General features: G+C 54.3%; 1 protein-coding gene across 1 annotated transcript; it reads left to right on the top strand.

Annotated features, from left to right (window-relative positions):
• The first annotated feature begins 424 nt into the window (after positions 1–424).
• LINGO4 (leucine rich repeat and Ig domain containing 4) lies at positions 425–5328 on the top strand. Its single transcript, XM_039246360.1, has 3 exons — positions 425–472; positions 1073–1120; positions 3003–5328. The coding sequence occupies exons 1-3, from the start codon at positions 425–427 to the stop codon at positions 4758–4760; spliced, it is 1854 nt and encodes a 617-aa protein (XP_039102291.1). The 3' UTR covers positions 4761–5328.
• Positions 5329–13275: the final 7947 nt, after the last annotated feature.

Here is a 13275-nt window from a genome sequence, read left to right as displayed (position 1 = left end):
GGGGCTGCTGGCTACCTCCACTTCCCGACCCCTCCCAGACCCTAAGTCCCTGTCTGTGGCCCCCCCAGTCCCATAGTGGCACTAGCTGCAGTCCTCCCTGGCCTCCCGAACCCCGAGTCCCCGTCCGTGCTCCCCCTTCCCCATCCATGCCGCGAGTGGCGCTAGCTGCAGCCCTCCCCCGGCAGCTTTATTTATTTATTTTGCACCAACAGGGTTGCTGCAGACTCATTCTCGCCTGGTTTAAAAAGAGAGAGAGGAAAAAAAAAAAGGAGAAATGCTTTCTGGCTCTTTTCTCTACCTCGGTCTTGGCAGCAGTGGCCACAGCAGCAACAGCAGCCCCAGCGGGCGGGTGGGAGGGCGGCGGGCAGAGAGGGGAGCCGGGGGGCAGCCGGGCACTGGCGGTGCCGGCCGCGGTGCCGCTTGAATGGGGCGGCCCCCAGCCCTGGCCAGAGGCCGCGTCCAACTCGATGCCGCCCTCCAGCTTCCCGGGTAAGTGCCCCCACCTCCTGTCCCAAAGCTACAGCTGCCCTTCTCTACAACATTCTCAGGGACAAGGCCAGACACGGCGTCGCTTTCAGACTAAGGGGCTTGTGCCCCTCCTGCCCCCCCCCTCCGCCCCCAACCAGCCATTGATCCTGGCCCCACGGGACTTTGGTGGGAAACTGACACGTCCCAGACACCCCACAGGGAAGGACTCTAAAGAGACCTCCCTCCATCTCCCCAGCACCTCTTCTACCTCTGGGAAGGGTTTCTCCACAACCAGGGTGGAAATGCCAGAAATCTTTCCCCTGAGAGCCCCCTCCCCACGCAAGCCCCCACGCCTCCTGTCAGGTCTACTCCAAAGGTTCAGCTGTGTCTCTGGACTGCCACACAGAGACGCAGAGAAGAAAGCTTCCTATTCCTTGAGGGCATGATGCCCCAGACCCCACCCCATTCAAAGACAGAAGTGGTTCTGACACCCATTTCTTCCTGCAAAGTGGCTGGAAGCCAGGCTTGTAGCCATGGAGACTGGCGAGGGAAGTTTGTGATTAAATTAGCCACGTTATAAATAAAGCAAAGGGGCTGTCCCCAGACCCCCCAGCCACTGGGCCCGCAGGGGCTGGGAGGAAACTCACCAAAGGCTTTGGGGACTGGGAGGAAACTCACCGGAGGGGGAGGGAGGGAAGCGGGGCTACACGCCTCAGTGCACTTTTGCTGAATGCAGAGCAGAAGGGATGGGCAGGAACTGCAGCAGTAGTGATAAAGAGCTAGCTGTCGGGTGGACTTCCCAGAACAGGCATCGTGACACCGAGGGAGACTGGAGAACTCTCAGCATGCCCCAGATGCCTGCTAGGCTGGGCTGGGGACGGTGGGCGAGGAGCCTGGTGGGCGGTGAGCCTGGTGGGCGGCCTCTCTCATTCAAAGCCTCAAGATGGGGTCCTACATCCCTCTGCTCTCCTGGCCTCTGCTCTCCAGTTTCCCACAAGTACAGCATGAGAGCTACCTTCTAGAGGAGGGGTGCAGAGCCTCGCTCCAATCAGGACCCGGGGACAGGATCCCCCCAAATGGGAATAAGTCACACCATCTCTTAAACTGCCCCTCCTAAGTTCTGCGTGGGAAAAAATGGGGCATGTGACAGAAGGCTGACCCTTCAGGGCTCAGACACCCTGAAGCCCCAAAGGCCATCTGGATCTGCAGCCAGAAAGAAACCCCGGGGTCCCACCGCCCAGGGAGCATCACCTGTCTCTGGTCCCCTCTCTTTAGCCCTCCCTTGCCAATTCCAACACCTCCCCTCCGTTCAATGCCCTGTTGACATTGAACAGGCTAAGCCGAGGGGGAGTCCACCACCTACGGGACCCCTTCTCCTCTGTCACCTCAATCAGTCCCCAGTGGCCATCATACCCACCATCATCTGATTCTGCCCAGGCCCTCGGTTCCCACAAACCCAGTTGCAGTCTACATGCCACACACATAGGCTGTGCCCAGAGATCGGCTGTGCCAGCCAAGGGCACTCTTGCCCTCCGCCACAGCATCTGGCCAAGCACTGTCTCTCCTCACCTGTCTGTGCCTCCTTGGCTCACACTCCATCTCCTGTGGGTTGTTCACGCAGCTGAGTCCACAGGAGACAAGACATTTCCCTCAGATCCACACACTGGACCAGACACCATTGCGGAGGGATGTAACAGAGCCTGAGACTGAGGACCAAGCAACAAATCCAAACGCTGGACAGGCCTCGGGTCCCTCACACACCACAGTGTCATGTATAGGGGCTGCTCGTAGGGCTCTCATGAGGGACTCAGGTGCCCCCTGCAGCCTGTGCCACGGCTAACGTGCAGCTTGGCTGGCACCCACACAGGCATTCAGGGAGGGTGGGGCTGGCTAATTCAGAGCCCTGGGCCCTGGGCCAGGCTCGAGAGGGGCAGGGGGCAGTGGGTGGAGTTTAGAGGAGCAGAGCTGAGCATGTTTCCAGACTTGCAGGATTTGGTCAAGGCGAGGACCTTGCTCCAATCAGAACCCAAGCACGTGACTCCCCCTGAGCTGTGGACAGAGAGACAAAGCCATGGATGGATAACATGGGAAGACAGGGTGGCCAGAGGGGGGAGGGCAGAGCCTGGGGAGAAGGGACCTGATCTGGGAGACCCAGGAAAACAGGGAGACTCCAGATTACTTCCCCACTTCCTGTCCCTTCACATAAAACTCTTCCCTCTGAAGTCAGGCCTCACTCGCATTCTGTTCCGCGAGCCAGTAAACACGTGGCCTATTACCCAGGGCTGGGAGAGGGAGAGACGGAAGGCTTCCCCAGAGAGGAGGCCCAGGAGTCCCCAGGGAGGGAGTCCACCAGAGGTGTTCCTGGGTCCACCCTACATGCTGGCGATGCTGAGACAGTAGCTCAGTGTCTCTTTCCTCTGAGGAGGCCCGGGGAGGCCCAGGGTCACCATCCTCCGAGGTCACTTCCCACCAAGGACCGTGTCATCATCTATTCCAGGACTGAAGATGGGACGGCTATGGGTAGAGCTGCAAAGCAGGCCTGGCCCCCATGGGCCCCTGTCCTGTTCCTGCTCCTCCTGTCTGCAGGGAGCAGTGGCGGGTGCCCTCCTGTGTGTGACTGCACCTCCCAGACACACACAGTGCTCTGCCCCCTCCGGCGACTGGAGGCTGTGCCTGGGGGACTGCCACCGGACACTGAGCTCCTGGACCTGAGTGGGAATCGCCTGTGGGGGCTACAACGGGGAATGCTCTCCCGCCTGGGCCTGCTCCGGGAACTGGACCTCAGCTACAACCAGCTGTCCACCCTGGAGCCTGGAGCCTTCTACGGCCTCCAGAGCCTACTCACCCTGAGGCTGCAGGGCAACCGGCTGCGGATCCTGGGGCCCGGCGTGTTTTCGGGCCTGCCTGCCCTCACACTGCTCGATCTCCGCCTCAACCAGATTGTCCTCTTCCTGGACGGCACCTTTGCAGAGCTGGGCAGCCTCCAACAGCTGGAGGTGGGGGACAACCATCTGGTGTTCGTGTCGCCGGGGGCCTTCGCGGGCCTGGCCCGCCTGAGCGCCCTCACGCTGGAGCGCTGCAATCTGAGCTCGGTGCCCGGCCTGGCCCTGGCCCGCCTCCCGGCACTAGGAGCCCTGCGGCTCCGGGAGCTGGACATCGGGAGGCTGCCAGCAGGGGCACTACGGGGCCTGGGGCAGCTGAAGGAGCTGGAGATCCACTCCTGGCCGGCTCTGGAGGCTCTGGAGCCCGGGAGCCTGGCGGGGCTCAACCTCAGTAGCCTGGCCGTCACCCACTGCAACCTGAGCGCGGTGCCCTTCCAGGCCCTCCACCACCTGAGCTTCCTCCGGGTCCTGGATCTGTCTCAGAACCCCATCTCGGCCATCCCCGCGCGAGGCCTCAGCCCACTGGTGCGGCTGCAGGAGCTCCGGCTGGCGGGGGCGTGCCTCACGTCCATCGCCGCCCACGCCTTCCACGGCCTGGCCGCCTTCCACCTGCTGGACGTGGCCGATAACGCCCTTCAGACACTGGAGGAAACAGCCTTCCCTTCTCCCGACAAACTAGTCACCCTGCGGCTGTCGGGCAACCCCCTGACCTGCGACTGCCGCCTCCTCTGGCTGCTGCGACTGCGCAGCCGCCTGGACTTCGGCGCATCGCCCCCGGCCTGTGCTGGTCCCCGGCCCGTGCAGGGGAAGAACCTGAGGGAGTTCTCAGACATCCTGCCTCCGGGACACTTCACCTGCCAACCAGCCCTGATCCGGAAGTCAGGGCCACGGTGGGTCATTGCAGAGGAAGGGGGGCGTGCCGTGTTCTCCTGCTCCGGGGACGGGGACCCAGCCCCCACAGTGTCCTGGGTGAGGCCTCAGGGGCCTCGGCTGGGAAAGGCCGGGCGGGTGAGGGTCCTGGAGGACGGCACGCTGGAGATCCGCTCGGTGCAGCTGCAGGACCGGGGAGCCTACGTCTGTGTGGTCAGCAACGTTGCTGGGAACGACTCCCTGAGGACCTGGCTGGAAGTCGTCCAAGTTGAACCACCAAACGGCACTTTCTCCGACCCCAACATCACCATGCCCGGGATCCCAGGGCCCTTCTTCCTGGATAGCAGAGGTGTGGCTATGGTGTTGGCAGTTGGCTTCCTCCCCTTCCTCACCTCAGTTACCCTCTGCTTTGGCCTCATTGCCCTCTGGAGCAAGGGCAAAGGCCGGGTCAAACATCACATGACCTTTGATTTTGTGGCACCCCGGCCCTCTGGGGATAAGAACTCTGGGGGTAACCGGGTCACCGCCAAGCTCTTCTGACCCTTAACTTCCACACTGGGGTCCACCCAAGCCAGCTTTGGATACCAAAAGGAAAGAAGACCAAGGTTGCCTGGACCAGAACCTAGGACCACCCCTGACTGCATCGTGCCAGCGACTAATGACGCCTCCCATTAGAGTCTGCCTCCTGCTTCTGAAGTTTGAGGATGGGAGCAGAAGATGTAGACCTGTCATCAGTCAGCCTAGCCCTCCCCAACCCCTACCCCCCAGCAGGAAACATCCCCATGACTCCAGTCTACTTGCCCACACACACTTACACCCTCTAACCAATGCCAACTGCCAACCACAGCTACCAGATTACTGCAGAGGGGAGGCCAGGCAGTGCCGCCTGCTTCTCACCCACGCAGTCTCCTCTCCTCTCTGGTCTGTCCCCTCCCCAGGTGAAAGGAGCTAGGGCCAAGGACCTGAGGCTAAGAAGGTGTGAGTGTGCGCGGGGGAGGGGCAGACTACACACTGGCGCTGTGTCTGCATGAGCCTCCAGCACCTGCTCCATCTGTCACATCATTAAACTGGCTGCCAAAAGGCCACGACAGTAGCAGCCTAAACTAAACGTGGTATCCGGAGTTTTCTCTACTTCACTCTTCCTCTCCCCTCATCTTCGCCAAATCTCTCCCCTCCTACCCTCTTCTGCCTGCCCACTGAGCATGTGTCCCAGCGGCATCCCTGGCATGCAAGCTTAACACCAAAGGAGGCCCAGAGATGTTCTGGAGGGACTCAGGCTGTTTCAGTTTCAGCCCTGGAGCTGGAGAAGGAGAGGTCCTCCACCTTCTAGGGGTCCCTCTGAAGAAATTCCAGCCTAGGGTACCCAGCTCCTTCCCTCCTTTTCATCCCTCTTGGGATCTCCCTAATGCCCTGGAGGGAAAGCACCAAAGGAACTCCTAGAAAATGCCTAACAAAAAACACGTATCTGCAGTTGTCCCAGAAGGGATCCAGAAGCCAGCGGGACCAGGCTTGGAGGAAAGGGCAAGAAGGGCGCCGCACCCTGCACCCCGTAGGGAAAGCGGAGGGAAGAGGCAGCAGCAGGATCTGGCTGCCTCTCTGCAGGGGCCCCTTGTTCCTCGTCCAGTGCAGCCCCAGTGGGGAGCTGTCTCTGGATGGAGGTCACCGGCTAACGGAGACCCAGATGCAGAGGCAGGCTGAGAGGAGCCGCTGCCTGCCTCTGAGCACACTTCAACTAGAAGGCTCAGCTGAGCCAGGGAAAGGGAGAGAATCAAGAGGCAGCAGCTTCAGCATCTCAGGAGGGGAGGGATGAAGGGAGAGGAGGGGCAGGCAGGAAGGACTGAGAAGTGGGGAGTCACGCGGCCCTAGGGAGCCTCTCTCTGCAGCAGCATCTGCTCAGTGTCCTTAGCTCCCCTCCACCCTCAAGGGCCCCCACCCCTCAATGTGCAAGCATCATGAGCTTCCTGGCGCCTCCTGCTGCTCGTCCTTGCTCTGAGGAGACTCTACTCATTAGAAGATTCCCAGCTCAAACTGTCCCTGGCAGGCGCCACCCAGGCGGCAGCCACACTTGACGAGCAGGCAAGCCCTTCAGTGGGGCCCTGGTGGGGCTATGGGGCGGGCCAGAGAGGAGAACAGGAGGCTGGGAGGGCGAGGCTGGAGAAGCCAACAGTCTTTTTTTTTTTTTAATTTTTATAATGTTTTTACTTATTTCTAGGAGAGAGAGAGAGAGACAGCGTGAGCAGGGGAGGGTCAGAGAGAGAGGGAGTCACAGACTCTGAAACAGGCTCCAGGCTCTGAGCTGGCAGTCAGCACAGAGCCCGATGCGGGGCTCGAACCCACGAAGCGCGAGATCATGACCCAAGCGAAAGTCGGACGCTTAACCGACTAAGCCACCCAGGCTCCCCGAGAAGCCAACAATCTTGAGGAAAGGGTATCCCTGAGCTTCCGACCCTGCCACCCCCGCACGCACTCACGATGCTCTCAGCGGCCTGACAGCCTCCCCATCCCCAGTTTACAAGGGACCCGCTGCCCCCAACCCCCACACAGCCCTTTCTCTCCTCTCCAAAACCTTCCACCCGTGGCTTACTAGGTTGGGACCTGGGGGCCAAGTACTAGAGGTTCTCACTCTGGGTGCCCACTCTGCAATGTGGATGCCAGCAGAGGCCGCCTTATGGTGCAGACAAAGCTCTGGAAGCCCCTGGAGGCAGTGGGGCACAGCTGACATGCGGGGCAGGGGACGCAGGGGTCCCAAAGTCTCTGAGCTGCACCGCCCAGGAGAAATCAGTGAGGCACCCACGTCACCTCACATTTTCTAGTATCACATTTAAAAAGCAAAGAAACCCAGATACAATTAATTTTGATACTATGTTTTATTTAACCCCAGGTACTCAAGCTATTCTCATTTCAGCATGTTATCAGTATGAAAATTAGTAATGAACAATTTTACATTATTTTTTCATATGCGGTCTCTGAAATCCAGTGTATAGCACACCGCACCGAATTTTCACCAGAAAGATCTGATCTGTTCTTAGGTTTCATAAAATTCATCACTGAAAAAGTAGGTTCACGTATTCCTGTTGTTCCAAACATGTTAAACGTGTTCCACTGAGTCGTCAGTTTTACCATTTCAATTAACTTAGTTAAAATGAAATATACTTAAAATCCCACTCCTCGGGGGCACCAGCCATCTTTCGAGTGCTCAAAAGCCACACATGGCCAGTGCCACTCCACCAGACAACAGGGCTGCAGACACCACACCTCTGGGCTCTGACGGGGCCTTCTCGGGGGAGGTGGGCGTGACGCCCTCGAGAAGCACACTACCCCTGGGGAAATGCCTGCGGACTCACCCCCAACTCCCAGCCCCTATCTTCCTTACACGGTTTTTCCTAAAGCCTTTTGATGTGACCAGGCCACTGTGATGGGCATCTCCACAGCTCGGCCAGTCATCAGCAAGCCAGGCCCCTATGTGACTTGCGGGGGAAGGCCGCCCTCAGCCAGGTGCGACTGTACAGGCTGGGGGGGGTGTGGGTGTGTGTGCGTGCGCGCGTGTGCGTGTGCCCGTGTGCGTGTGCCCACTCGCAGTCTACACTGGGGAGGAAGCCAGCAGAGGCTCTCCCCAGGTTGCTACAGGAGTGGAGAGAGAAGACATTATCCAGAGCCTATGCTATGTCGGGGGCTTTCTGTTTGTTTTCTTATTTAATCCTTACGTGAACCCTGTAAACACAGGGCATCTTAACTGGTGCCAATGAAGGTCAAATAGATTCAGTTGCTTGAGGACGCGCAGCTAGTTAGTGAGGGGGCTGCGCTTGAACTCGGGGCTGTCAGACTCAAAACCCAAAGGCCTGGTACCTGGGTGGCTCAGTCAGTTAAGTGTCCGACTGCGGCTCAGGTCATGATCTCATTGCTCGTGGGGTTGAGCCCCGCATCAGGCTCTGTGCTTCAGATTCTGTCTCCATCTCTCTGCCCTTCCTCTGCTCACACTCTCTCTCTCTCTCAACTATAAAACATTTAAAAATTTAATTAAATTAAAAACCCAAACGCCTTCCACCAAGGGTGCTGCTCCAGTCACCGCCTGCTCTCTGGGCCCCTCCGCAGGGCCTCTCAGCCACGGGGCCTGATCCAGGTGCTCTTCCCACCCATCGCTCTGAACAAGCCCCTTAGGGGGCCGAGGCTGGTGGCTGGTGGTCCCTTGCCTTCAGGAACCTTCAGGAACCCTGCAGCACCTGAGTCGGGAGGCTGCGGGTTGTTGGCCTGGTGGTCACCCTTTCTTCTCAGTGTCCCCCGCAGCCGTCCTTGCTGCCTCTGCCCCAGGACTGGCAGGGAGGGGCAGCAACTGCAGGGACCACACAGACTGCACTGAACTCCTGGCTGCCAACAACAGGGCCTCGCGCCATCTGGGGCTTCACTTCCTAGGTCCCTTTCAGGGGTCCTAATCTCAGCAAGCTCTCAGGTCAGAGAGAGGCTGCTCAGGAATTTCTGGTATGGCAGAACAATGTCCGGGCTGTGTGCACTCTGCACTAGGGGAAGAATGTGCCTACATTCTGGCCACCCCTGCCTCACAGAACTTTCCTGAGGTCACCCGGGTCCTGCCCTCTCTACCCCCTCACTTCCATTTCAGATACAGTTGCACCTAAGCTGAGAGAAGCTTGGACCCCAACAATCTCTGGACATTTGGGCACTCCCCACCATTTCAGTACCTATTTTTTTTTAATGTTTATTTATTTTTGAGAGAGACAGTGTGTGAGCAGGGGAAGGGCAGAGAGACGGAGAACAGAATCTGAAGCAGGCTCCAGGCTGTCAGCACAGAGCCCAATGCTGGGCTTGAACCTGTGGACCGCGAGATGGTGACCTGAGCCGAAGTCAGGCGCTTAACTGACAAAGCCACCCAGGAGCCCTGGTCCCTGATATATTCTCATTTCTCTCTTTCCTTTGCTGTGCTGGATCCCTGATTTAAGGATGAAAGCCTTGCAAGCATTTTTGAGTCACAGACACCCCCCCCCCCCCAAGGGTGCCTTGTGAGAACTAAGAACAACAATGTGCATGGACTGTCCTCAGTCACCCTGAAGCCACTACAGACCCGATGGGATGCAGGCGAAGGAGCTCTACTGTGAGAAGCATCAAGTGGGGAGGCAAAGCGGAGCACTGCCTGCCCATAGTCTCCAGGGTCTGTCACACACAGGGAAAAAGGGCTAGGAAGGACTGTAGCACACAGGGCTAGGAAGGACTGTAGCACACAGCAGGTGTCAGCAAGGGTCAGAGCAGGTCACTACTGCCTCCAGCTTCTCCCCTCCCCTGCCCTGGTCCCCACACCAGCTTCCATCTCTGGGGGGGGGGGGAGGCAGGGGACTTCAGAGCTGGGGGGACTTTTGCTCAAAGAAGTGAGTGTGGTGGTGATTCAGGATGGACAGCCCTGGAGACTAGGGACTCCTGAGTCCCCTTCCTCCCAACTACTCTGTGAGGGGAGTGAGGTAGGAAGGCTAGAGCTGAGTGGTGGAGGCAAGAAGCAGCTCCCTCCCCTGGGACGCCCACCATGATCCATCAGTCTGATCTAAAGAGCAGCTCGCCAGCCAGCGTACCAGCTGATACTCAGGCCCACCCTCCCGGCTGCTGCTTTCTGATATAGAGCCTGGAGCCAGGGGGAAGTAACGGGTAACTCTTACAACAGGCAAATGAGAAATGAGTGCTGCTTCCCAAAAACCCAAACGGCTCAATGTTGCTTGACTGGACCGTTTGCCTGTTGTCCAGGAAGGGGATTCTGGGAGCAGAGAAGGCTTTGGAACCAGCCTACTGCCTCTGAGAAGCCTTCACTGCCTAGCCTTCTAGCTGAAGTCTGCTCTCTTGCTTGGCTTATTGAATGGAAACACCTGCCCAATGAATGCTCTGGAAAACACAGACCTTTAACTGGTATCACCTACTCCCACACCCTGTTCACAACACCCTTCACAGAAAGAAGACAGACTCTTCAGAATTGGAGATGAGAGCACAGAAATTGCAATTTACCCAATCTCATCCTCATAACACAATAGTTCAATCCTGACTTGGGCTTTTGGGGGCTGCGTGAGATGACCGATCCCAAATAAGATTGGAATCATCCCTTCTACTTCCCAACCTCCCTGCCCAGACAATTAGAAGTCAACCCTCCTTCAGAAAATGTCTGTGAAAAGTGATCACACCTGACTCTTTGCTGCTCTGATTAAGAAATTCCTCCTGTGGTGGCGCCTGGGTGGCTGTCGGTTGGGCATCTGACTTCTGCTCAGGTCGTGATCTCAGAGCTTGTGAGTTCAAGCCCCACGTTGGGCTCTGTGCTGACAGCTCAGAGCCTGGAACCTGCTTCAGATTCTGTATCTCCCTCTCTCTCTGTCCCTCCCCCTGTCTCTCAAAAATAAACATTAAAAAAAAAATTTTTTTAATTCCTCCTGTGGTTTGTTTGTAATCCAACGGACTTCCACTCTGTTGCCTTTTTGCCCACTGCCTCCTATTGGAGCGAGAAGATAATGGGTTTCATAAAGCAGTCCTGCACTTTTTTTTGTAATAATAGGTCTGAACTATTTTTTAACCTTTTTAAAAGTAAAAATGGCGGGGCGTCTGGGTGGCTTAGTCAGTTAAGCATCCGACTTCGGCTCAGGTCATGATCTCATGGTTCGTGGGTTCGAGCCCCACGTCAGGCTCTGTGCTGACAGCTAGCTCAGAGCCTGGAGCCTGTTTCAGATTCTGTGTCTCCTTCCCTCTCTGACCCTCCCCTGCTCACACTGTCTTTCTCTCTCTCAGAAATAAATAACTAAAACATTAAAAACTTTAAAAAAAAAGTAAAAATGGCTATTGCAATCAAGGCACTCAAATACTTAGGAATAATTTTAACAAAAAATAAAGTCTATATGACAAAAACTTTAACATGTTATTGATGGGACGCCAATGGCTTGAATGTGTATATACGAAGAATCTGTATCATTAATACAATTCTCCCTTGGGTAATCTCACAATATGAGGCTCCAATCAAATTAAATTAACATCAAAATCAAAAAGCAAAATGTGGTATATTTCCACAATCTTCACAGTTCTACACAGTAATGAGAATGAATGGACTAAAACTACATACAACAGGGGCACCTGGGTGGCTCAGTTGGTTAAGCGTCCAACTTCAGTTCAGGTCAAGATCTCACGGTGCACAAGTTCGAGCCCCATGTTGGGCTCTGTACTCTCTCTCTCTCAAAAATAAGTAAAACATTTAAAAAATTGTTCTGGGGCCCCTGGATGGCTTAGTCAGTTAAGCGTCTGCCTTTGGCTCAGGTCATGATCTCACAGTTCGTGGGTTCAGGCCCCGCGTCGGGCTCTGTGCTGACAACTACCTCAGAGCCTGGAGACTGTTTCAGATTCTATGTCTCCCTCTCTCTCTGACCCTCCCCTGTTCATGCTGTCTGTCTGTCTCTCTCTCTCTCAGAAAAAATAAATTAAAAAATTTAAAAATTAAAACAAATTGTTCTAAACTACACACAACAATATGGCTTGAATCTCACAAAAATAATGTCAAACAAAAAAAAGCCTGACTCCAAAAAGTACATACTGTGTGATTCTCTATATAAAAAAATAAAACCAGGCAAAACTAGTTTGTGCTATTAGAAGTCAGAAGACTGGTTTACCCTTGAGGGGAGTCATGACTGGGAAGGAACACAAGGGTGGCTTTGGGTACAGTGGTAATGTTCTGTTTCTTTATCTGGGTGTTGGTTACATTTTTGAAAATTCATCAAGATGTATTCTTATCATCTGTGCACTTATTTGTTTGTATATTGCACAGGTTTTTTAAATTTTTTAATGTTTATTGATTTTTGAGGGAGACGGAGTATGAGCGGGGGAGGAGCAGAGAGAAAGAGGGAGATACAGAATCGGAAGCAGGCTCCAGGCTCCGAAGCTGTCATCACAGAGGCGGGTGCTGGGCTGGAACTCACGGACCAGGAGATTGTGACCTGAGCCGTAACTGGATGCTTAACCAAATGAGCCACCCAGGCACCCGATGTACATCGGTCTTTAAAATCGTATTGAAAAAACACATAAAGTACATTAATTTTTCAAAACAGTGTGGTATTAGAATGTGAATAGAGAGATCAATGGAACATGAAAAGTCCAGAAACAGGCCTGGATACAATTCAGACAACTGGGTCTATTAAAAGTAGCATTCAAAAATAATGGAGGAAATATGGGTTTATTCAATAAATAGGAATGGATAAAACAAAATTAAGTTGGATCTCTATCTCACACTTTTACACCAAAATAAATTCCAGGAGAATATTTACATATACAAAAAGACACTATTAACATATTTTTAAAACACACACACAGAATTTCTGGGGCACTTGGGTGGCTCTGTCAGTTAAGCCTTGGACTCTTCCTTGTGGCTCAGGTCATGATCTCATGGTTGTGAGATTAAGTCCCATATTGAGAGCCTGCTTAAGATTCTCTCTCGCCCTCTGCCCCAGCTGCCACCTCCGCCTACCCCGCGCATGTGCGCTCGCAAAGCAAAAAAAAAAAAAAAAAAAAAAAATAAAAAAAAAAAAAAAAAAAAAAAAAATTAGTAAAATAAAAAATAAAAAAAAAAGAATTTCTTAATAATCTTAGTGAGAGATTTTTCTAAATATCATAGGAAGCCCGGAAGTTATTTTTAAAACGGTGACTTTGGGGTGCCTGGGTGGCTCAGTGGGTTAAGCTCCCCACTTTGGCTCAGGTCACAATCTCTCAGTTCATGAGTTCGAGCCCCAAATCTGGCTCTGTGCTGACAGCTCAGAGCCTGGAGCCTGTTTCAGATTGTTTCCCTCTCTTTCTGCCTCTCCCCCACTCACACTCTGACTCTCTCCCTCTCAAAAATAAACATTAAAAAATTATATAAAAAATAAAATGGTGACAAATTTAAATATATAAAAATGATAAAGATTTGCACAGCAAAACTGTCACCATAAGCAAAGTAAAAAGACACAGGACAAACTGAGAAAAGGGAAAACTATTTTTAACTTATATATGAACAGGGAGCAAATATTAAGACCTAATAACCAATAGAAATATGAACAAA

The sequence above is a fragment of the Hyaena hyaena genome, unplaced genomic scaffold (assembly GCF_003009895.1).
Source record: "Hyaena hyaena isolate Hyena2069 unplaced genomic scaffold, ASM300989v1 scaffold_284, whole genome shotgun sequence".
NCBI lineage: Eukaryota > Metazoa > Chordata > Mammalia > Carnivora > Hyaenidae > Hyaena > Hyaena hyaena.
The sequence above is the reverse complement of the archived record's forward strand: the minus strand, read 5'-3'. Positions and strand labels throughout refer to the sequence as shown.